This window comes from Pteronotus mesoamericanus, unplaced genomic scaffold (assembly GCF_021234165.1).
Source record: "Pteronotus mesoamericanus isolate MK-2021 breed Mesoamerican mustached bat unplaced genomic scaffold, CSHL_Meso_final contig_78, whole genome shotgun sequence".
NCBI lineage: Eukaryota > Metazoa > Chordata > Mammalia > Chiroptera > Mormoopidae > Pteronotus > Pteronotus mesoamericanus.
The window spans coordinates 11,290,486-11,315,688 of NW_026555258.1; the positions used below are offsets into that span (position 1 = coordinate 11,290,486).

At 40.4% G+C, this 25,203-nt stretch overlaps 1 protein-coding gene across 1 annotated transcript in view; it reads right to left on the minus strand.

Moving 5' to 3' along the window:
- Positions 1 to 3,685: 3,685 nt before the first annotated feature.
- CNTRL (centriolin) overlaps positions 3,686 to 25,203 on the minus strand; it is a 73,464-nt gene continuing 51,946 nt past the window's right edge. The window contains exons 27-45 of the mRNA XM_054584462.1: positions 23,848 to 24,040; positions 21,530 to 21,660; positions 21,252 to 21,392; positions 21,026 to 21,152; positions 20,076 to 20,240; positions 19,163 to 19,322; positions 17,967 to 18,082; positions 17,667 to 17,884; positions 15,321 to 15,478; positions 14,238 to 14,311; positions 12,598 to 12,786; positions 11,446 to 11,671; positions 9,942 to 10,147; positions 8,833 to 8,973; positions 7,265 to 7,537; positions 7,027 to 7,089; positions 5,566 to 5,775; positions 4,293 to 4,378; positions 3,686 to 4,059 (exon numbers count right to left, since the gene is read on the minus strand). Coding sequence (XP_054440437.1) covers positions 4,319 to 4,378; positions 5,566 to 5,775; positions 7,027 to 7,089; positions 7,265 to 7,537; positions 8,833 to 8,973; positions 9,942 to 10,147; positions 11,446 to 11,671; positions 12,598 to 12,786; positions 14,238 to 14,311; positions 15,321 to 15,478; positions 17,667 to 17,884; positions 17,967 to 18,082; positions 19,163 to 19,322; positions 20,076 to 20,240; positions 21,026 to 21,152; positions 21,252 to 21,392; positions 21,530 to 21,660; positions 23,848 to 24,040 — 2,851 coding nt within the window. The 3' untranslated portion in view covers positions 3,686 to 4,059; positions 4,293 to 4,318. The remainder of the gene's footprint in view (positions 4,060 to 4,292; positions 4,379 to 5,565; positions 5,776 to 7,026; positions 7,090 to 7,264; positions 7,538 to 8,832; positions 8,974 to 9,941; positions 10,148 to 11,445; positions 11,672 to 12,597; positions 12,787 to 14,237; positions 14,312 to 15,320; positions 15,479 to 17,666; positions 17,885 to 17,966; positions 18,083 to 19,162; positions 19,323 to 20,075; positions 20,241 to 21,025; positions 21,153 to 21,251; positions 21,393 to 21,529; positions 21,661 to 23,847; positions 24,041 to 25,203) is intronic.

Consider the following 25,203-nt stretch of genomic DNA (forward strand, 5'->3'; position numbering starts at 1 on the left):
GCCTTTTTCCCCATCTTTAACTGTTCAAGTATGACTGTTGTAACCAAGTTTTATTGCTGTGAAATGGCTTCTGATGATAGAGAAGGGGTTCTGTAACTGCTTTTGTTTTGTTTTTTATGGATCAATTTCCTGTTGTGTGGGTGGCATTTTTCTTGAGAAGGTTTGCTTCTGTCTTAGCCTTGCACAGGGAAAATACCCATTTATCTTTTCTCTTGTGCTTAATTAATAGCTTTATCTTTTTTTTTTTACATCATTTTATCCTTTTCTCTTTAGCAGAAAGTAAATATGTATAAAATTTGAAGGAACTGAACTAACAATACATTCTGTGTATATTATTTTAATGAAGAAAATAAATTGATTACTGGCATTGGAACAGTATAAAATACCAGTTTGTACAGTATGACCTATATTTGACCATGTTACTCCCTTCCATTTCACACAAGGAAATAGACACAGCTGCAGTTCACAAGTAATACTGGCTCTACCCTCTGGTGCTGGCAGCGTTGGGGGACATTATGCTGGAAAGAGCGCCTAGCGTGAGAGGATTAACACTAGCAGATTCTGTTCCATCTTTGCACTGTGGCTTACCTGCTGATTTTCTTAACTGTTCTTGTGCAATCGACAATGTGCTAACCTGCTTTTCTCTTTTTGTAAACATTTTGCATTACAGGCTGCATTTCTTGCCTTACTGTATAGAAAAAGAAAAAAGGCTGGGTTTATTATTGCACATTTTAAGCTTTTATACCTTTTCTTCTTGGAATGGTGAGATTCTGAACTGGATGGCCAGAACTACAGGTCTGCTGTTAAGGGATTTTAAATTGTGCATTTTTAACACTACAGTGAAATAATTTAAGATATCCCTTGTGTTCTTAGTGTGAGGCACTATTTTTTGTCATGTTGGCATAAATTGTTTTGTAAAAGGGAAAGTGTATCTAACAGTGTTTTAGTGTTTGTGCTGATACAAATTAAGTTATTACTTTGCAGGAGATGGTTTGGCCACTGAAAGAATACAGTATTGCAAGGGAAACAGTCATCTCTCTAGACAACAGATTTACATTTTACCAAGTTCTTTACTTCTGCTTCTGTTGATTGATTTCTGAGTTTATGGTTTTGGCTGGGAATTCAGAAGTTATTGAAGTGTAAGACAGGTAAACCTCCATATATTATATAAAGTGCACTCAGCTCAACTGCTGTGTTTAAAATACACATTTTAAATCCCTCTTTACAGACACTAAAGTTAAAAAGAAAAGTACACTTTCCTGGGTTATAAACATGTGGTAGTACCAGAGTATTGTATAGTCAATGTTAAATAAAAGCCAAAACTGGAATGTGCAGAAAATAGGATTTGGTTAATTTGTGGACTCATTTTTATTTTTGTCTTGAGCTTTTATATAAAGATTCCTGGAATAGATTGGTATATTCTGTTAAAGACTTACAGTGATCTGTTTTGCTCACACTGTTGCATCACAAGGGACTCACCCAGGGACCATGACCTGCTGGTGTGTGTATATATTTACAAAGACAAAACAAACCACCCACCCATTGGGATATAAGGTAGCAATTACAAACTAAAGACTGCGGCTTGTTTAGGTGCAATACCCTGATTTCCAAAGTAAGTTACAGTCGGTCTTATTGTTTTTGTGACAGGATTTATTCAGACTGCTGTACTCTTCATTTGATGTAACAAAATGCTATTAATCTAAATATTTGTAAATAAAGTACCTGTATCTAGATTAAATTAAAATTGTTTGTATTATTTTCTGAACTATAATAGGATTTTATATTCAGATAAAAGCATAAAGTGTCAGTTTTTATTGCAGAACTGTATTTGTTGATAGAGAAGTCTACATACATACCATATAAATCCACATCTCTCAGTAATTGAGGTTTTATCTTTGTGTTCGGATCACACTTGCAGTGTTTTCAGCCAACCTTTTTCAGTGTGAGATAAGCACATTGGGTGCCTGATGGTATTCTCCCTTGACTGTACTTGTGGCCAGATTCTGTTGTTCACATGTGTAATGCCCTGTAATAAACTTGGGTGCTCAAAAACAGGAGCAAATTGTTATTGTAGCATTCATATGCCAGACACTGGGCAAGTGCACTTTGGAGAAAATGTGAAATTCTTTTAATTTTTAATCCATGAGAGCGTCCTACTTGTGTGGTCACATGCTTCTCTGGGTTACTCATTGCCTTTGCACCTGTGAGGAGAGGCCCTCCTGACTTAATAGGTGCTAGGTACTTTTTATGCATTAGACATTCCACAATGTTCAAGTATTTTCCATGGATAATAAAGAGATGCAGTAACTTTTGAAATTTTTTTTTTTTGTTTGTTTGATCATGTTCACATAATACTAGAGGTAGTAAAGTTTCTTTGGAAAAAAACTTTTTGGAACCAGGTATTTGGCTTCATACACTAATTATCTTACCTCCTTTAATTCCAGAAGACTCCTAAAAGTTTTGAGAACCTTTCCCCATTCCCCTATCTGTTGTTTTAAGTATTGATTTTTTTGTGTGTGGTTTAATTCACTACCTTTAAACAGAACACCTAATGATTACCTTCTGTTCTTATTTATTTGGGAATACAGAGGGTTCATTTGGCAGTTGAGAAAGATATTTTACCCTCAACATTCAGCACATGGATAGAACAAGAAAATGTGTCCCTGAAGGATTTCATTAACTGAATAGACCAGGATTTCAAAAATTTTCCTAAGATTTGTGAAAAGCAGAATAACGTAAGTACAAAAGGTACTACGAAATTTTTGTTTTGGAATTAGATGCCTTCTAGAATTTATGTACTAGTAATTTTTTTTAAAGTTTTTTTAAAATTTATTTTTAGGGCAAGGGAGAGACATCAACGTGTTGTTGCCTCTTGCATGCCCCCTATTGGCGACCTGGTCCGCAACCCAGGCACCTGCCCTGAGTGGGAATCAAACTGGCTACCCTTTGGTTTGCAGGCCAGCACTCAACGCACTGAGCCACACCAGCCATGCCCGTATTAGTAAATTTTGTTACTTTCATTGTCTTGTAAATATATCCCATATCTTAACAGCTTAGTGGTAGCCAAACAACTTTATTAACAATACGAACCTCAGTAAATAGTAAGGGTTAACATGGCATACTGTGTGTTACAGGTCAGAAGCTGCCTAGGGGCCTAGAAAAGAGTCCTTGGGAGTGGTTTAAAACCTAGCTATTCTATGTAATGTCATATTTCACCTATCCCATGGGAATAATTCTATTTTAATTTTAACAGTAGTTGCTACTCTTTTTAGAGAAATAGTATGTTTACAGATCATAGAGTTAAGCCATTAATTACAGTAATGCAGAATTTTAAAAGTCTGAACACAATTTGAACTTCTCATTGGGTCAGATTCTCTCAAGTACAAAATTCTACTTTCCCATCAAAGAATAGTTTCGGTTGAAGAAGAGCACCTGAAATGTAACTTTCATAGTATTTCCAAAGATGAAATTTATTCTTTGGTAGGTATAACATACTTCAACCTCCAGCCAATAGATGGAAAACCATTTGAAAGATTGTCATTTCTTAGAGTTAAGGTAATAATATGATGGCTTTACTGTAGATCTGTGAAATGTAAAGTCAGACAGCCCTGAATTTATTTTACCTTTTATTTTCATATGAAAATAGATTTTAAGCAAAATCCAAAAATAACTTTTGACACTTATAAATGAAGAGGGGCCTAAGTACATATATTTTTTCTTTGCAACTATAGAGATTAAGTTTACAGACTGAAACTTGCAGTTACATTCATCATTGGCTTTATAATAACACACTTCAAAGATTAAAAAAAATGCTAAGCCATCTAGTACCCTGGTTTAACTTGTATACAACTATTCCTATATGTACAAGTGATTTACAAAAAACCACTGGCCTTAATGGTACAAGTGAGGTAAACCACAGTGGAGCTGCAGCATCTGAGTTCACTGGATCTTGATATACCAAGTGGCATTCCAACTATGAAGTTTGTGAGGTAGTGGAGGTCTTTCCTCAAAAGTATGTATGCAAGATAGTCTGCCTTAGGTGGCCAGACCGTTTTTTCCCTAGAGTAAGACAAAGTAAAGAATGAATTCTTCCAACAGTAAAAGGTAGGTCTTAACAGAACTAGCATGATTGCAATAGGTAGAATACATATTTGAGTACCTCTTCGGAAAAATGTTTTAAGATGAACCACTACAAAATTATCAGAAAAAAAGTTACTTAAGACTATGATAAACTAGAATTCAAGATCTTTCAACTGAAAGTGCTGGTTGAAAGAACTATTTGTAGCAGGTACCTGTGAGCAGGAAGCCAGGAATGGCATCAGTGTTGGTAACTGTCTCGTGATTTTGATGGACCTTTTGGAACTTGGGGGAAGGAGCTCTGAAAAAAAGGGAGATAAAACTTTACGCTCAGAAGCTAGGCCCCTAATTCCAATGTAGTATAGGCTTTCCTCTCACAGAGACCTGGATTACCATCCAGACTCCAAAACAATGCCGTTAACAATCTGACCCCATCCACTGTGCCTCTAACCCTCCTCAGTTATTCTCTCGAATTTAGAGCGCCTGAGCTCTTGGCTGCCGCCACAGGCCGATCTTTGACCCTGGCTCCCCAAGCCCGAGGCACACATCTCCCACTGCTGGAGGCTGTCTGATCTCCAAAGCCGCCCCACGCCATCTTCCCTAAGGGTACCCTCAGGCCTGTGTGGTTTGGGCCTGCATCTGACTTGGGTCCTACCATTGGAGGTTGTAAGGTAATCATATTTAAATCTTGGCTCCGCTGCTGGTGAGCTCGTGCCTATTAAAGAGGCAATTGTCCTTGAATGTTCCCTGTGGCTCAACCATTCCATACGCTGCTCTGGTAGACAGATGAGCCCCTAAATCCTGGTTTGGTCTTTTACTGTGATCCTGACGTCATTTTTCATCTCACACCATATTTCCATATCTTTATAGAATCCTACCTCCCAGGATGTAAAGACTAAATGAGAAAATATATGTAAAGGGTTTAGTACATGTTCACAGCAGGCACTCAAAATGGTAGCTATGACCTGTCTCTGACGGTAGTACTGTGTTACTATTTACCAATCCGTGAGTATATTTCACGTTCCTCTTAAAGGGTTAACCGTATCTAAGTCACTCAGGAAACGCTTGTGAAGTTCAGGGTTTTTTGAGATGGACCTTGGTGAAGAGGTCTGCGTTCAGACTTTTGCTGAGGTGGCAGGCACGGTCGGTCCTTCCCCAGGATACAGGGGGACGCGCAGGCTAAACCAGGGTTCAGGCCGGCCTCCCAGGTCTCCGCGCTCCGTGACCCAGTAGAGAAGAGGGGAATCTGGGGGAGGAGGGCATCTCCAGTTCTAGCCTGTTTCCTAAGACCTCAGTTTCTACATCTGCCAACCAGATGATTCCAGTTTTTCTAGGGACCATGACAAAAACAAGTCTTTCCTAGGACAGTTGCAGAGATTTGAAAGTGGCATTCTTCCCGCTTCGGAGTCTCCTCTAGATTATGTACCCTGAAGCTTTCAGATACTTTCCAAGTTCAGATCAGACCCCTTGTGAAGAGCTTCCTTTTACCTGGCTTGGTCCAAGCTGACAGTCCTCCGTGAGGGAAGACGACTCCAGCTGAGACAGACTGGGTGACGATGTGGAATCTACAGATGTGCTGGTGACCAGTTCCCCTAACGCATCGACTTGTCTCCGCAGGCTGTGTAAAGTGCCCTCTGTCTGCTGCTTCCCTTTGATTAACACTTCTGCTTGCTTGGACATACAGCGTCGAAGTTGAGCCTGAAAGTGTTAGGGTCAAGTTTAGGGCTGTATACAGAAGAAACGTACTAGAACTATTCCTCAGTAGCTTCCTCACATTTCACACTTGATAGGACAAATCTCACTATCATAAAGCAGGAAGGGCTGCTAAAAATGCTCTTGTCCTAAAAAGATTTAAAAAAAAAAAAGTCTAGAGGTGTCAGACCTGGGCCTTGCACTCAGTCTGCTCTCTACTGTATCAGTGCTGAGGAGCCCTACATCCTTGGACTCCCCATTAAATCCCTGCCTTGTCTCCCTTTTCTGCCCAGGCTCAGTAGAAGACTGGTTTACACCCAGTCTTCCGTGTCTCCCACAGGGCATGCAACCCTCCTGCCTCGACTGCTTTCTGGCTTTCTCAGTGCTGCGCCTTCGAAATGCTGCTCTCCCAGTCGACAGCAGTGCTGTCCCCCGGGCTCCCTGGGATGAAGGGAGCCATCTCTGTCTGTGCTGTCCACTGCTGTAGCCACTAGTCACACGTGACTGGGGGGGGGGGGCTTGAAGTGTGGCAACGGGAGAACTACATTTTTAACGTGATTTATTTAGAATGAACTTCAATTTAAATAGATACATGTGGCTGAAGGCTATTGGAAGTCAAGGGCCTCCACTCAGTATACCAACAGCTCCTTGTCAGCCCATGCTGTGTGTGTGTGTGTCACACACACACCCCACCCCACCCCCATTCTCCAAAGATGCATTCTGTCATCTCTTGTCCTACCTCACTCTCACTTTACAACTCTTAACCCCAAATCTTTAGGTCAACACTGACCACCAATCCTATTGTGACTCCTATTTCCAGCTGCCTGCAGAGAGACGGGCTTCCCTGGATGAGTCACCTGCTCTGAGCCAACAACTGCGTACCTGACACCCGAGCCTCCTTTTCCTGTATTCCCAGTCTTTCCCCAACCACCGCCCTGTGAGCTCCTTACTGCTTACCATTCCCTATCTCCTGGCCCAGATTCCTAGCTTCTGTCAGTCCTAGTCCTAGTTGTGGCAACACAGCATTATGCAGGTCAGAGAACACCAGGCCTAACACTGGAGTTCCTGGTTTTGAATACTGGCCCTGGCGCTCACTGCATGACGCCCACTTCTCTGAGCTTCAGCCATGTAATCTGTACAACTGCGAGTGCCCCAATACAGCCAATGCGACAACAGTATGTAAACGCAAGCAGTCTCCCCCACTCTCCCCGGTACGCCAAGTAACTCCTGCTATATATGTATTTTGTAAAGGGCAACCTTGAGTCGGTCCTCGCGGTGACGCAGTTTCTCTCGCAGTGCCTCTCCCCGCCAGTGTTCATCCTTTTTCAGAGGGAAAGGGGAACATCAACCACGGCACACCACTGTCAGCGACCGACGGCCTTTGCCTCCTCCGACCCTCCCCACCCTGAAGTCTGTTTTTCAGCTAATCTCGGGGTGGGGTGGGGACCAAATTATCCTTCTATGACATCCAAAGAATAGCAGGATAAACCCTTACCATTATGTGAACCTGAGAAAAATTAGGCTTTTCTTCGAAAGGCGATGGTCTCTCACTCACGGTGAATGGAAAGTTCTCTTTCAGGCTTTCCAACCCTCCTCCTAGGTTTTCATTCCTTTGCAAAACAGCTTCCAGATCTGGGGGTAGTTCTGGAAGAAACTGATTAAGATTCTTTAGGCTGGTTCTGATTTCATCTTTCACCTCGGACTTCAGTGTCCTCATCGCTTCACTGATTTCCATTTGTCTTCTCTCCAGATCGTTTTGGTTTGCCATCTAAAAGATGGAAAGTCAAAGGCCATTGGTAAAGTTTGGGACTTACTTAGAATTAAGCTGTTTAATGTGTCATGTATTTAAAGATCTACAAATGTCCCAAACTTGTGATTTTTTAACCACTGAAGTATCTGTAAACTCACTTTTCCTGCCGTTTCAAGTGGACCAACTTCCACTTGGAAAAGCGTGGGCACAGCGCTCCGCGCTGGTGCGGTGCTCCACAGGACGCGACGGAGCAGGACTGCAGTCTCGTTGCCAGTAGAATTTACCATGTGAGTGAGGGCAAGTTTGCTAACCTCTGAACCTGCTACCTCGTTTATACATTAGGATAATACCTTGCATTACAAAATGTGAGAACTAGGTGAGAATTTATATGAAACACCTTAATGATACCCAATAAATGGCAACTAGGAGAAAAGGGTCATTTGCTGAAAAAAGCTGTTAAGTGATCTAGATTATAAATGTTAATGTTGAAAGGGACCTTAGAAATGATCTGGTCAAATGCTTTCATTTTATAGGAGAAAATTCTGGTGGTTTGAGCAGTCTAGAGGTTTCCTCAGTTGTTACAGGCCATGTTTAATACCTCCATGTGGCTCTCTCCAGAAAAAGCTTAGTGAAGATAATACAGTCATATCCACTAATGGCCCTTCCAAGTTTGCAGAGGCTTGGGGTCTTTAAATAACTTTTTTTCCCTTGAACCAAAGGGGGTTTCAATAGGGGGTGGTTTGGAGACACAGATGAAACCAAATGGCCACATGGGGTTGTCCAAAGGACAAACTGTAGAGGATCAACTGAGTGGCCATAGCAGCGCGACCAGAGCTCTGGATGGCCCGGATGCCAACGCTGGCTGAAGTCGCCTGGGGCACCCGAGAGCAGACCCTCCAGTCGAAGCGTGGTCTACTCTCAAAGCCACTGCAGGATGGTGAAGGCTCCCCGCGAGTCCCTTTTTCTTGCCCGGGGCTTTGTCTCTTACAGACTTGTTTCTGACATAAAATCTAACATTTCTATATACATCTTTGGGACATGATAAAAATTTCATGCTAAAGAACTTCATTTTTCTTTCAAAACTAACATAAAAAGCTTGTTGAATTTAAGAGAATTTTAAAAGAATATTTTGAACAAATACTTTCTTTTTAAGACTAGAAAAACAAATTTGACTTAACAGACATTTTTACAGTCAGCTTTCACCATTCCCACAAAGAAACACTCTCTAAGAGCCATAAGAGAAAGGAACGCTGCCGGAGGCCCAGGAGTGTCCGTGCCTCGCCAGCCTTCCCTGTCCGGGGCGCTGGGCGCACCTGCTTTTTGAGCTCCGTGTACTCGTGCTGCATCTGGTTGAGCTCCTTCATCAGGCGCCTGGCCCGTTCGTGGTTGTCCTGGGCCACCTGCTCGATTGTTGCCATTTCCTTCTGCATGCAGCTGTTCTCCTGCTTTTGCTCCTAGCACAGATGGAGGAAAATGACTCTGCGGTCTGGCATAGGGACATGTCGCTGCTGGCTTACACGCTCACTAGCTCTGTAACTTCACTTCCCATCTGGGCCACAGATTCTGTAGCTGCAAAATGGGGGTAGTTCCGCCTGCCTCCTTTAGCAGCTGCGGTAGAGCTGTGAGTACACACTTGCTCAGGGTCTGTGGGCCCAAAGTCTGAACCCTAGATCTGCAACTTACTTTTGATAATAAGTTATTTCCTTTTCTGAGCCACCATTAATTTATCTGTGAGAATTAAAATCTAGAGAGCTGCATATTATCTTCACCATCATGTTGCCCCATCATTAGTCATAAGGGGATCTATCACCTTTTGGGAAACACATGATTTAAAGTTCCATTCACACCACAGGGCTTCATTAGTTCCTCCAGAGAGTGCGAGATAAACACGCCCCTGTGCCTATTGCTGCCCATCTGCCTCCAGCCTCCATAAACTGACTGGAATTCATCTGAGCATTACTTCTCAAAATTTATTTCAGGAGTGAAAGTATGCTAAATTGGGCTGGTTTTACGATGATGATTAATTTAAGCTAATGCTGACCGAAATGGGTAGGCTGAGAAAACTGTGAGCACTGACTGCAGCTATGTCAATGTCTTCTAGAGCCTTCCTTCCTCCAGGCTGCCTGTGCCCATGCCAGTGGTGGGTACGAGTGGCTCGTTAGCTGAGGGTGCTCTCTGCTGGTGCTGACACTGTCTGTCCCCTGGGCCATCTTCCCAGCCATCCAGACAGGGCTCCCCTTGGGCTGCGGCCCAGACTCAGGTAAAATCTACTATCAGCTTCAAGAACAAACTCCGCTTAAATACACCAAAAGCAACAGCTGGGTTGACAGGTAATCTATCTCCTCTACATTGAAGCAGTGTTTCAGTTCAAACGTTTAAATGCATTATTTGCTCATAAACTGCCAGGGCATCAGGTACTCACAAGAAGGTTTTTCTCCAGCTGGCTCCGCTGGATCTTAAGTGCTTCCTTTAGTCCGAGAACCTGTTTCTCAGATTTCTTCCTCTCTGTCAAGAACTGGTTCCGCAAGAGGCTGAAGTCTGCCCTCATAGAATCTGTCTCTTTCCGGAGAGCTAGCAGCTCATTTGCCTTTTCCACTAATTGCTGCTCCCGTTCAGAAAGCTGTTGTTCTGAAATGAGTATTTTTATGCTTTAGCCAGAAGCTCTGGGCTGGCTGTGGACAGAGCTTTCCTTCCCACACGGGCGGACTGTGTGGTGATATGCCACCCCTCCTCCCTCCCTGAGCCTTTCAAGACCCTGCTGACACACCAGAGGCCCAGAGAAAGGTGCCTCCTGACATAATTGGTCTTGGGGGGCCTGACTCCAAAGTGATAGCTGCTGTGTCCTTTTTGGGTCTTTGATTCAAAAACACACCAATCCTGCCTGAGGTGCAGGGAACATGGAGCAGGCTGCTGAAGTGTTTTGTTGTGTTTTGTTTTTTAGTCAAGGGCAGCACACCAGCGCTTACTTCTTCCTTTACAGGAGACAGTGCTGTGCAATGACACAGGATTTGGAGTGGTGTGAGCCCTATCTTACCAGGGAGCCTGTCTCCGGGTGTTCAGTGGGAGCCATGTATGCAAACACCTGGTACACAGTGAGGCTCAATCAATAATGCTCATAAATAACGGTGACAGCTAAAACAGTTTTTCTCTGATCACCCTCTGTAGAGTAACACCTTATCCAGGTTTCACTTTTTATATCTCAGGCATTGTCATTCCTTTTATTTTTTTTTTTTTTTAGTGTTTTTGGTTGTTCCATTTTCATAATGAAATCATTGGGTCTGGGTCTATCAAGAATTCTCAGGGGAAAAAGAATAATAACCCTTTCAGATCCCCCAGTCCACTGAGCTTACTCTGAGGTAGGGAGAGGGGACAACATTTTCTGATCATTATTAAACCCTGCAGAAAAAAATAACTTATTGATGTTAGAACATTTACCCTGGATTCCCATGTCAACGTCATTTATATTCGGCTTAAGAGAGAACAAACAGACCCAAAGGCAAATACTTGTATCTTGGTATTTGTCAAATTTGACAGAAATCTGTTACTGTCATATTTAGATAGAAGCAGAGCAGTTAAAATTGTTGTATTCATTGGTTGAGATGCAATGGGTTACTGTTCCTAAAGTGCATAAATAATAAACTTCATAGAGCACCCCCTGGCTCTTCTTTGCCTTACTGCCCCTCTTCCTCGGGGGAGCATTCTCAATCTGGTAAAGCAGAAAGGCTTAACGGTCTCAAATGCCAATAGATCAAAAGCCACCATCACAAAGACAAATTATTTCCTCCTCTCTCGCAGGGCAGGGCGAGGAGGACCCAATGCGTACACGCCTTCCCTTCTGAACTATGTTTGGGGCCTGGGTCACCCGCACACACTTTACAAGACACCAGAAGACGCTCCTACCACCCTCCCCACCCCAGGATACATACGGGTTTGGGAGAGCTTCTTCTCCAGGGCCTCGCTCCACCTTTCCTCTTCCTGCAGGGTCCTGACACGCTCTTCGGCCACCAGCAGCTTTGTGAGCACCTGGTCCAGTTTGCTTTTCTGGTCTGTTAATTCCTTTTCCAGCTGGTGCTGCTGCTCCTTCAGAGTCACTTTGCTGGCTTCTAATTTTTTTTCTACACTTTCTTGCTCTTCCTGGAGTTTTTGAAACATCTTAATAAAGAACAACTTTAGTCAGTCATACAATGTCCAATGGTGTCCCAGGTGAGGCAACCTTCACGGCCGCTAGATTCCAGTTCAACAGAAAGTAGGAAACAGCCCACGGTGACACAGTGAGTTCCGTTTACAAAGGTGATCAAGCAGGGACTGGAAAAGGATCTGGCCAGCATGTGAGAAGGGGATTCAAGCAGCAGATGACATGTGGTCATCAAGATTCTTTACAGCCGGGGTTTCTATCCCTGTGTTAGGAACCCTGAAGCACAGCAGGTGGTGAGCAGCGGGAGAGCAAGAGAAGCTTCCTCTGTATTTACAGCCGCTCCCCATCTCTAGCGTTACCACCTGAGCTCCGCCTCCTGTCAGATCAGCAGTGGCATGAGATTCTCACAGGAGCATGAACCCTGCACTGAACTGTGCACGGGAGGGATCTAGGTGCCCCTTATGAGAATCTAATGCTGATGATCTGAGGCGGAGCTGAGGGGGCGATGCTAGCGCTGGGGAGCGGCTTAAGTACAGATTCTCATTAGCAGAGAGGTTTGACTGCACAGAGACCACAATAAATCAACTGCAGACTCACATCAAAACCCTCTCAGTGAGAGGCAAGTGACAATTAAGCTGCATCTCATGGCAGGCTATAAAGCCATCCATCCCCCTACCAACCTGGTTCATGAAAAAATTGTCTTCCACAAAACCGGTCCCTGGTGCCAAAAAGGCTGGGGACTGCTGCTTTGTAAGACCGATGTTCTAAGGCCGTAATACTAACACCAAGAGAGAGTTGGTTACAGTATCTCCTGGTTACACAGGGCAGGTAAGGGAAGCTAGTCCCATGGGGGTACATCTCAGCAGGCTTCTTCCAGGGGGGAGAAAAGCTCACAGGAGTGACAAAGTGTTTCCTGTTATGTAAAATCATAAATGTGTAGTACCATTTCTTGCTGGGCCAGCTTGGCTTTGTTTTCTTCCATCTCATTCTGGAGCAGTTGAAGCTGTTGATGCTTTGTCTCCCCTTCTCTCTGGCAGTCTTCAAACCTCTTTGTCCACTCACTGATGTCCTTCTGGAGCCTTGTCTGCTCACTGAGCAGAGCATCCTTATGCTTGGTGGTATGTAGCAGGTCCTTTAGGTGAAAGAAGACATTGAAACTTCTAGTGAAGCCACCTTTACTAGAAGTGGCTAGTGCCACTCCAGCACCTGCCAAGTCTGACAAAAATTGAGACAAAATAAAACTTTCATCTTTTATTATCTCAACAAACTTAAACAAAGGTACCCCGTACTCAATCGTTAAGTTTCTTCTTTTTAGTACCTAAAAAAATAAGATGACAGAAGATGTCAAAACCTCAGCAAGAGATTCAGTTCTCCTGAGCTTTGGTTGCATTGTCACTGAGGTGGGAATAAATAACACCCATCTCACAGGGTTGCTAATAAGATTAAGAAAAACTGTGAATAAAGTTAATTCTTATTGAAAATGAACCAAAACCATGGTTTTGTTATCATTTGAAATATACAGGTTAAAAAACTCAGAAAACAATACATCTTTATTCAAATTAGGCATTTTTTAAGAGTTACCATATTTCTAACAACATAAAAAATATTCATGAGAATACATGTAAGATATTTATAAAGATAGAATGATTTGATTTTACATTTTATACATCTTAGAGGCACAGGATCCTAGAGGTAGAAGGAAGAGAGTTTAGATGTCTAATCAAATCCCTAATTCACATAGCAGAAACTACGGCTCAGAACTTGCTTGAGATTCTTTGAAACCCAAAATACACACTATTCGGCCCAGGCCAGGTGGCTCAGCTGGCTGGAGCATATTCTGTACGTACACGTGTACACACACACACACACACACACACACACACACACACACGCTGCAGGTTCAATTCCTGGTCAGGGCATGTAGGTTGCTGATTCAATCCCCTATTAGGGAGCATATGAAGGCAACTGATCGATGTTTCTCTCTCACATCCATGTTTCTCTCTCTCTGTATCTCTCTCTCTCTCTCCTCACCCCTTCCTCTTGCTCTAAAATCAGTAACATATCTTCAGGTGAGGATTTAAAATACATATATATGTATTAAACAGTATTCTCACAGGACCACACTGAATTACTTTTAAGTATATCACAAGCATAAAGGTCAAGAATTCACGGTATTCAACATCTAACAAGATAGGGGCCCAGCTCCCAGTTGCAAAGGGTTACTCTGCAGCTCAATGAGTGATCAAATCTAAGCCTGGTCTCTCATCAGTGCCACAGAGAAGACATGGTCCATCTGGTCCTTGAAGCCCCCGCAGGGGCTGCTGGGGTGTTCAGTTGTGGTCTAGCCACTGCCTTATTTATTAACTTTGAGTAAAACGTTGTCCGAACCAAGAGTTCTAGGGCTAAAATAAATCAGAAAATCACTGCTCTGAATCAAAATTTTTGTGTATACAATGTTTGTGCTATATAAATGGCCTGATGGGACCTGCTGATATGAAAAGGAACCAGCCTATTTGATTGATATTTCAACCAATTGTCTGCATGCCTTCAAGATCCTACTAGAAGACTATATGTTAGGCTTACCTGTTTTGTTAGGTTCAAATGGTCTTCAACATCAGCTAGCTGTTCCTGTAGTGAGTTTAGTGCCTCTTGCTTTTCTACAGAAATAACATTTACATGATCTAAGAAATACATTGTATGCAATTTCCAGATACCTATTAGCTCCCCCACAAAAGTAGGGAAGTAAATTTAAATGTACTTCTGAAAATGTAAGACTATGTCACACTATCTTTTTAAAGATCAAAAACAGAGAGGTACCTGCACAATCCAGATCTGGGCTTGGGACCTAGGAGTTTTAAAGACCTCCATTTTCAAAATCTAACAAAAAAATTTTACAGATAATACCTAGTGTTGATGAGGTGCATGATTTATAATCAGGTACCTTCAACAATGCTGGTAGAAACATAAATTTGGTACAAACTTACAGGAAGACAACTTGAGGATAGATTTTAAATCTATATTGACTTTGTTGAACTTGAGCAAGCCCCTTATCTTAAGGAAGTGACAAGGAAACTAAAGTTCCCTCATTTGTAAATGGGTAAAATAAAAATGTTATAATGATTAAATGAGAAAATGTATATAAAGTACTTGCATCATGTTTAAGACACAGTAAGTAATCGACAAGTATATTACTAGCTAGAATTACTAACTTCTCCTAAATAATCATAAATAAAGATTTTGTAATAAAGATATTTTCATCTTTATTTTTTTTTACAGCTACCTAAACAAACACACACATCCACAGGAAAAATCTGGAAGGATATTCACCAAACTGTTACTAGGAATAATCTCTGAGGGGTGAGGTCAACAGTAATTTTTATTTTCTCTTTCTACTGTTTCAAAATTATTCTTTAAGGAATAAAAATTAGTTTTAAACAGGTCTGAGATATTCATATACTATGCATTTCACCCATTTACAGTATACAATTCAGTGGCTTTTAGTATATTCACAGTTGCAGAAACACCACCACGATCTAAATCTAGAATGTTTTTGTCATCCTAAAAGAAATCCCACGCCCATTAGCATGAGTTACCTCTATAATAAGACCAAACAATTAGAAGGAGATGCTAACAAAGGGCAGAAGCCCCTGCGGCGCAGCCTCATACCTTGCAGCTGCTGCTGCACTGCTGCTACGTCCTTACGCAGGGAGAGCTTGTCTCGGTTTAGTTGGTCTAGTTCCTGCTGCAGCTTCTTGACAGCTGATTCCAGCTTTTCTAAGTTTGATTGCTCCGTTTTGCTATTTTCTTCTGTAGCTGCTAAAACCCTGCCATCCAAGTAGAGAACAGACAGACTGTCAAATATAAAATGTTCCAGCACACAGACAACTGAGGAACAGTGCTACGCTTTCACAGTGTAGTGATGGAATCTGAATGAGTACAGATCTTAAAAAAACTAAGGTTCTTCAATTCATTTTCCAAAGAAACCTCATTTTCAGCTTTCCAAATACAAGGATTTTTTTAAAGGTGACTCACTAAATTGAAGTTTTATAAAAATCAGGAATAAAAACATAACTAGCACTAAGAATTCAAAAAATCTGAGTGACTAAAATGGATCTCTAACTTCTGGTAAGTGTAAAACAAGAAACACATTTGTTTGTAAAATAGCATTTGTCCATAAATAGACATGCATTCTTTTACATAACAGGAATCACACAGTATGGACTTGTTTTTGTCTGGCTTCTTTCACTGAGAAAAATTATTCTGAGATTCAGCCATGTTGCATATCAACTCCATCCCTTTTTATTGCTGAGTACTAGTCCATGGTATGGATATACTACAATTTGTCTCTCTGTTCACTAGCTGATGGACATTTGGGTTGTTTCTAGTTTTTGGCTACTGCAAATAGAAGCTGCTATGAACATTAGTGTATAGTCTTTGTATGGACATAAATTTTCGTGTCTGAGTAAATACCTAGGAATGGAATTGCTAGATCTTCCGGTAGGTATATGTTTGAATACTTTTTGTTTTGTTTTGTTTGAATTTTTAAGTAACTGCCAAACTATTTTCCAAAGCAGCCTTACTAACATTTCACACTCCCACTAATCACGTGAGAGTTCCTCGCTAACATTCGGTATGGTCAGTCTTTAGTTTTAGCCATTCTAATAGGTGTGTAATGATATCTCATTGTGGTTTTAATTGCCTTTTCCTAATGGTCCATGATGCTGCGCATCTTTTCATGTACATACTATTTACCACTCATGTAGCTTCTGAAATAAAGTGTCTGTTCAAATCTTTTGCCCTTTGGAAAAATCAGATTATCGTTTTCTTATTTGAGTTTTGAGCATTCTTTATATATACATACTCCGGGTACAAGTCCTTTATCAGACACGTGGTTGAAAGGTTTTTCTCCCAGTCTCTTACATGTCTTTTCATTACCTTAACAGTATCTTTTGAGGAGAAGGTTTAAATTTTGATGAAGTCCAATTTTATCAATTTATTCTTTTTTGGATCGTGCTTTTGGTGTCATAGATAAAAAATTTGCCTAACCCAAGGTCACAAAGGCTTCTTCCTAGGAGTTTTAATACTTAGGTTTTATGCTTATGGTCCATTTTGAGTTAATTTTTATATATAGTGTGGGGTATGGATTGAGGTTCTTGTTTTCTCTTTTTTGGTTTTGGATATGCAACTGTTTCAGTATCATTTTTGAAAAGACCACCCTTTCTCTACCGAAGAAGTCTTTGCATCTTGCTCAAAATCAGCTGTCCACATATTTGTGAGTTTACTTCTGGACTTTCTATTCTGTTCCACAGATATATTTGTCCATCCTTACACCAGTACTGCAGTGTTCTGGTTACCATAGCTGTGTACCAATATGTCTTGAAACCAGATAGTTTTAAGGCCCTGGCTGGTGTGGCTCAGTGGATTGAGTGCCAGCCTGCAAACCAAAGCGTTGTCGGTTTGATTCCCAGTCAGGGCCTGTGCCTGGGTTGTGGGCTGGGTAACCACACATTGATGTTTCTCTCCCTCCCTTTCTTCCTTCCTTCTGCTCTCTCTAAAAATAAAGAAATAAAATTAAAAAAGAAAACAGGTAGTGTTGTTAGCCCTAATCTTTTGTTCTTCTTTTTTCAAAGTTGTTTTGGTGTCATGGCTAAAAAGTTTTAGATTTTATTCTACGTCCTTTGCATTTCCATATGAATTTTAGAACCTGACTGTCAATTTCTATTTAAAAATCCTGTTGGAATTTTGATTGTGATTGTTTTGAATCTATAGATCAATCTGAGGAGAACTGAATTGTAACAATATTCTCTTCCTACCCCAAAACAAGGTATATTTCTCCAATTTATGTCTTTTTGGGCAATTTACCCAAAAATGCTACTGGTAAATTTTACTGTGATACTGAGTTTGTGGACTATTTTTTTTCCTTTCTCTGTTTTCCAATTTTTTTAATAGTGCATTTATAACGTTTTAGCTTTCAAGAAGTGATCTTGAAAGCTTATTTGCTCCTGCTCTCACCGTTTGGTTTGCGCCACCTTCTTTTCCCAGCTGTCACATTCCTCTTTGAGATCTTGCTTTTCTTTGCACAAAGATTCAACACATGATTGTAATGCTCGGGTCTCAGCAGTTATTCGTTCTATTTCCCGTCTGTCCCTCTCGAGGAGCTGCTTCTGCCACTCCATTTCCCCTTTCTGTCGCAGGGCTGCCTGCTGCAAACGCTCTAACTCCAGTTTCTCCTAAATCAGATAAAAGATGACTCAAACATACTGAAAGGCAAAGGCTGCAGGCTGGTGTGGGTAAAAGAGCTTTGTGTATTACCTCTAGCACTTCAACCTGAGTCTTCTCTAACTCAGACATTTTTTGCTCATGTTGTAGCTTCAAGCTCTGTAGCTCATTGTTTTCAAGTTGCAACATGTCCAGGATATTCTTCAGTTCTAACAGAAACAAAGCATGGTTCATGCTGTTAAATGAAACACAACATAATGCTATGGACTGATACAAGAAACAATAGGTAATGAAGAAATATGTGTTGTGCTGAATTAATGGAGCTAATCAATTGTATTCTTAATGAAAAAATCCTTCAAAAGTATTGCTAAGCATTAATTTTAACAAAACATTTTAACAAAAACATTAACAGAGATCTAATTCTAAAAGAACTTATCCCACCTAAAAGATTTTTAATCAAAGTAAATAGGAAAAACTTTAAAATATCTAAGTTGAGACTTATATAACAAATTTTTGTCCTTTGAAACACAGATTTTTAAATAGTAACTTTTTTTTCTGATTATAAAAATATTTGCTAACTATAGAAAATTTGAAAAAAAGTATAAAAGAAAAAAACCAAAAATCCATAATTACCGCACCAACTATTACAATTGCATTTTGAGGTACTCCCAGAGTACAGATACATATACACACAGATTTTAAAATGTATTCGGACTAGTCTCTGTATTCAGTTTTTATCTATTTTTTCACTTTCCTCACCAGCATTTTTGCATGTCATTCAATTTTTAAAATATGGCTTTTAAGTTGGTCATTTGTTTCCAAATTTTGTCATAAATTTTGCTTCACGTAACCAACTCGCACAGCTTAATTTGTGAAACAAGGAAATAAAAGGGTTCTCTTTAAAAAAGTATTCCCATGATGTGCATAAACATCTGCCTCCTCTAGATAACCAGAAATGGCTAAGTGTTTCAACAGGAGTGAATATTACGAGCCTTGAAACACTGAGAGCGTTCCAATTTATACTTTGATCAACGGCCTATAAGTAAGTGCTCTTCTTTAATCACTCCTGGGTCAGCAGTGAACATGGTTACTCTGCTTTTAAATAAACTTTATCAATTTAAATGGCAGAAAATATATTCTTTTATAATCTGTTTTTCTTTCCTTATTAGTAGTAAGGTTAAACTTTAAAATAAAACAAGTTTATTTGACAATTTAGTATTTTTTCTGTGACCTGGAATACAGACATTTCCAACCTGAGACTTTATACGACTGTTTTCTTTTAAACTTACCAGTTTTATGTTTAGACATTTGCCCTAAAACTACCTGAAGATTTTCTTCTTCTTTTTCAATTTCCTGCTTTATTAGAGTGAGCTGAGTTTTTTTTTCACTGATCTGTACATTCAGTTCTCCTTTTTGAAAACTCAGTTCTTCCAGAAGAGATTTTACTTCCTGTGAGAAAATAAATAAATAAAATTCACCCCCCTTCACAAAATTATGAATGGGAATTACTTTACTATCAGTTCTGCTATTAACTGTCTCATTTTATAGCAAATCTAATTTAGAAACCAGCTCATTTTTGCCTTTTATGTCAAGAACAGCACTGTATTTTACACTAATATATTTTTGTATAATAGAAGTAAGAAAATAATATACTCTCGTCAATTGAAATGTATATGCAACATTTGCTATGTGCAAGGCAATGTGCTGCAGAGAAAAAAAGCTAATTCAGATGTATATCCTGCCCTTGAGGGGCTTAGTGCCTAGTGGGGAAGTAGGGCTGGGAACATAAACATGGGCAGGAAAGGCTATGATACCCTAGGAAACATGCAGAGAGCTACTAAAACTAGGAAGAGAGAGAAAGTCCTTCAGGGTAAAGAAAAAGTCTGGGAAGTGTTAGTGGTATGAACCCGGACCATGAAAACCAGGTAGGATCTGAACATCCTCAGAGAGGGAATTCCTGGAGAAGAAATGGTATGAAAAAGGCACAGAGGCAGAAAACCTTGGGCACATCCAGAAATGTTTCTGGGGGAGCTACATGTAATAGCCATAGCATGGCCATACAACACACCACCAAACGGATGTTACAGAGGTGTCAAGGTTCAGGAATTTATATTTGCATTTGGGGTGGAACCAATGAAAATATCTCAAAATAAGCCAATAGCACTTTCCTAAGACTCTTAAGAAAACCACTGGAAGACATACCCTAATGTGACTGCACTTCTCAGCTACCTCTGTCTCGCCCAGTGTCAGCGCTTCCTGGAGGTCAGCTCTGGCCTGGACCATGCTTTCTTGGAGTAGCTGCAGCTCCTCCTTCTTATGCCCTAACTGCCTGTCCAAGGCCGCCATCTCCTGCTGCTGAGCCGTCACCTGCATTAAAGAAAAGGGAAGCACACATAGCTTGACAAAGGCCACACAGCCTTTGGTGCCGAGATGGAGACTAGCTGGTGCAGCTAAAGGTTGTGGGAGAAGTGAGAAGCCTAATTCTAATATCCTAGCTGCAGGGTCAGAAAGGCCAGGCTGGGGATACAGGCATGAAATGCCTCACAAAGACTTTGAGCTCACATATGTAAAACCCCTCAAATCATATCAAAAACAAAAAGAGAATAATGACCCCTGAGGTTATGGTTTTCAAAGGACTTTCCTATTTATACCTTATTCCATTTGGTAACTACTTTGGCAATGGAAGTTAGACAGGGAATTTAAAAATTTATTCATTTTGTAAATTTAAAAACTACTTACAATTTTAAGAGAAACACCTATTTGTTTACAGAAAATGCAGCCATGCAAAAGTGTTTCAAAGTGGAAAATCTTCATAATCCCGCCCTTATCGGATGACCACTTTTGTACTTTGGTATAGATTACAAATACAAACATAAATAAGTGTTCATAAACAAATTTAACATAAATGATTTGAGTAGATCTTGTTCTGAGACTTTTTTTACTCAATAATGTATTTTATTGAGTTGGGATTAAAATTTGGGTCAGACTCTACTCTTAATCACTAGGATACACAGCCTCATTTGTGCTTTACAGTTCATTTTATATTTTCCAGTCTTTTCAACAATCAGGCATGTATTACTTTTTATACTCATCACACAAATGTAGGTTTCAAAGCAGCATGAACTGGTTTTTCAAGGCACCTGTTGTCATACCTGGCTTTTCAGCTTCTCCAGCTCGGCTCTCTTGGCCTGCAGGAGGGTCTCTGACTCTTTAAGGACCTGCAGGTGGTGATCCTCACTGCGTTCTGCAGTCTGGATGTCTTTCTGCAGTTTCTGAAGCCTATGAGACACATATAGAGCTGATCCAAATGCAGACCGAACCCCAACCCATCTTCCAGCACAAGCCCCTTGAAGCCCTTTCAGAGGCCACAGTACTTACTCTTCGGTCAGTTTTTCCTTCTTCTTGTTTAGACACTGGAAGTCTGAGTCTTTTGCTGCAACAACTTTGTTTATTTCTTTCAAGATTTCTTCTTGTTCAACTTTGTGCTGCTCCAAATCCTTTGTGTCAGCCTGGATCAATCTAAAACATCACTTTATTCCCCTGTGGGCCCTTAGACTGAACATGCACTATTTATCATAAAGCAATTATTATCCTCTTAGAACTAAACTTTCCATTCATTTCTACGGCTATATCAACAGCTGAGGGATTCCACCTACCTGAGTTGCTGGTTGGCTTTGACAAGGTTAACAGCAGTTTCCTGAGCTCTCCTTTCTAATTCCTCAGCATCTTTCTCGGTTTGCAATAAATTTCTCTTGGCATCGGTGAACTTTTCAACAGCATTTTTTGTCTAGAAGAGAAACTGTCATTAAAAGCAATTCGGCTCTCTCACAGCTATTGGTACAGTAAATTGGTATAACTTTTGGAAAACAAAGCAATACAGAAATACTTTTAGAAATGTTCATTCACTTTGATGCTCTAATTCTCAGAAAATAATTCAGAAATAAAGAGCTACCACACAGAAATGCTCATTATATATTGAGATAATGTGAGAGAACAAATAATAGATTCAACAAGTGATAACATATCAACACAATGGAATACTGCGCAGTCTTCAAAACAGGATGACAATGCAGGAACATGGAAGGATGTTAATGATATTATGTTGACTGAAAAAGATAAATTTAAGATGGTACAAGCACTATAGGAGCAACCACATAAAACTACATATATCTGTGTCAACAAAGACATAAAGGCTATGCAAAAATAAAAGTAATCATTTAGGGTGGGGAGACTGGATGATCTTATTTAAGAAATAACCTATAATAATATTACATATTATTTTTTTCAATTAAAAATATCTACCCAATTAAATGGCAATGAAGTGACTTTACTAATACTCCCTCTGTACAGAGAGACTCCGGCTGTACTCTTGCTATTATCATGTTAAGTAAAACCTCATTAATCTGAAGATGGTTTAATTATGGCTGAGAAACACAAATATTAAATATTTTTGAAGTATTTCAAAATATTCCTATATAAGGTTTGGCAAAAGTAGCATTTTTTTTATCACCTTGGTTTCTCTTTGGTTCTAAAAATAAATGGCTTAAAACAATGTTGTCAAAAATAGTTTGGTTTGTACAATACTTGGTTGAGCATTGTGACTCACTGTCAGCCAAAAACCTCAGGTTTTGCAGTTGCACTAAATCAGAGGCGTCTGTATGTTGAACTGGTCTTTAAATATCCTGGGTGAATGCAAAAGGGCTGGCAAGCTCTTGAAGAGCTACAGATAACCCACTGTACTTCTTTCCATTTCACTTGGCTGGTTTCTGTCAGTTTCACCAGTAAAGCACTGGACAAAACTCACTACGCATTCCAGCATGCCATGTTTCCACGTGGTTTTTTGTTTCCTTCTCTATCAGGTTTTAACATGTCTGGCACATTCCTTACAAAATGTAGCCCTTTCTCCCTTTCTCGTCTTCCTTAGCAAGCTGCCTCCCTGAGTCATTTTGGGAGGATGAAGGGAGAAGGGCTTATTAACTTTGGTTCACTTACTATCTCTGCCTCTGCCTACAACCAGTATCATCAATTTTCTTTTATGTACTAGTGATAAATTTTTCTCTAGTCCTGCTCACACTTATTTTCTCTCTCAGTAATCTAACATGTGACAGAAGAAGGAACTGATCATCTGAAAAAAGCTGAGGATATTTTTCCATTCTTATTAAAACCATCATTCAAAGAATTTCTTTAATAGATCATGTCAGTTCTTGGGTAATCAATTTCTATTCTTTATATCAATCCATGTTTAAATGACAATATAAAAATAGTAGTTCCTGAGGTTGCTCCATGCAGGTATGAGACTTCATCCTGGAATTTTCATCTACCTAAAGAAAGGCTCAGAACTTTGTGTGACTCTGGACCAGGTACCAGCCTTTCTGAAACACTTCTGTGAAACGGGCTAACAAAGATCTTAAAGGGTTACCAGGAAGCTAAAATGAAGTGGTTTTTATAAAATAACCAATGTGAAGTAAAAGGTAGCTCCTTTTCCTCCTTGACTTCCTTCTGTGTTGCAGCCTCAAGAATATTATCTCACATCAAAAAATACTTGATTTTATATCCTTATTGACACAGAGAACAAAGTAAGACTAGGAGTCCTGTAAGGTCCATTGTTGCTTTGTAAGAATGTAAGATTAATCTATTTAATAAATACAGATATCAAAGCCCAAATAAAAAAAAGACCTACGTAAGTTAAGGAGCGGCGTATGTTAGGAACTAATGACTTCAGGAGCTTTAAACACGATACTTCATTTAATTCATACTAAATAGCCTAGGTATTCTAGCCTGACCTTGTGAGTGAGGAAAGCAAAGCTCAGGGACTTAGGTGACTTGCCCAAGTTCTCATAGCTCCTTAACTAGCAGCGTCCAGCCTGAAACATGGCTGTCTGGCTTGGACAACAGTACTCTTAACACATTTTCTTTCTAATCCTTCACGCTGACAACAGAAAGCCGTCTCACTCTAAACCACAAGTGAACATACTTTCTCTTCTGTGCATAAAAGTTCACTCTCAGCTTCTGCCAGCAGTCGGTCAGCTTCCCTGAGTTCCGCTCGACGTTTCAGAAGGGTTTTCTCAATGCACTCAATTTCATCTACAATATCTTCATGGTGTTTGAATGATTTTTCCATTTCCTGTTCATTCATAAGATTCTCCACATTTCCATCAATGAAGTCTCTAAAAAAATTTTAAAAACACACAGGAAAGTACTTTAAATGTTATAATATAGACACTTGTAGCCTAAACCAATGTTGATATTTCTATTCTTCAGTGGTATAAAAATAAAACAAACCACTAACACAATAATCATCCATTACCACTATCCCTCAAGGCCTGGTTCACCAGCTGCCCCGAAGACTACCTAATTTTGTTTGCGAGAGTAAAATTACGATGACGCTATCTGACAAATCTAAAAGCATGACACAGGGTTCAGTAACTGAAGCCTGTCGTGTCAAAATTACTTGAAAATGAGATCATCTAAGACAGAAAAACATAAAAGTGAATGCATCAACATTTTAACAGATTATCTTTAAATGAAGGCATATAATGATTTTTACTTTTTCATCTGAATTTCTGTGTACCAAATTCTCTAAAATGCTCACTTATATTACGCTTTTATACCTGGGAAAAGACGTGGTTATCCCACTGCCTTACCATCCTCCTTAAATCACACCTGACCCGCCCCCAACCCTGGCAGGTATGGCTCAGTTGGTGGAGCATCATCCCACAACTGAAAGCTTGCAGGTTCAATTCTTGGTCAGGACACATGCCTAGGTTGCGGGTTTGATCCCTGGTCCGGGCATGTACAATACCCAGGCTGGGCACGTACGATCCCCAGTCCAGGTAAATACGAGAGGCAATGAATTGCTGTTTCTCTCTCCCTTCCTCTCTCTCTGAAAGCAATGAAAAAAATGTCCCCGGGTGAGGATACAAACAACAAACAAACAAACAAAAAACTACCCTCCCACATATATCCCTACAAAAATAACAGACATAACCATCCCCTGAACCCTCAAACATCTAGTCCCCAGGCTCCTGTTTTCCCTGCCAGGTCTATTAGAAGGCAGAGACCATCTCTCACTTACCTGTGCATCCTCCACAGGTCTCCCCCAACCCTGGTGCTTGGGCCAGTCTGGCTTAATGACAAAAACTAGGGAAGTGTCATAATTCAGCGAGTACTGCAGAAGATGGGCCTCATTCAGCAGATACTGCGTTCGTTCACACACACTACCCCAGGGGCCGCGGAACCGAGAGGGAGGCCCAGCTACTGCCCTTCTGGGCTCCTTAAAACATGCTGTGAACAGTACTATGCCCAAGGCTGCCAACCCCAAATTGTGAGA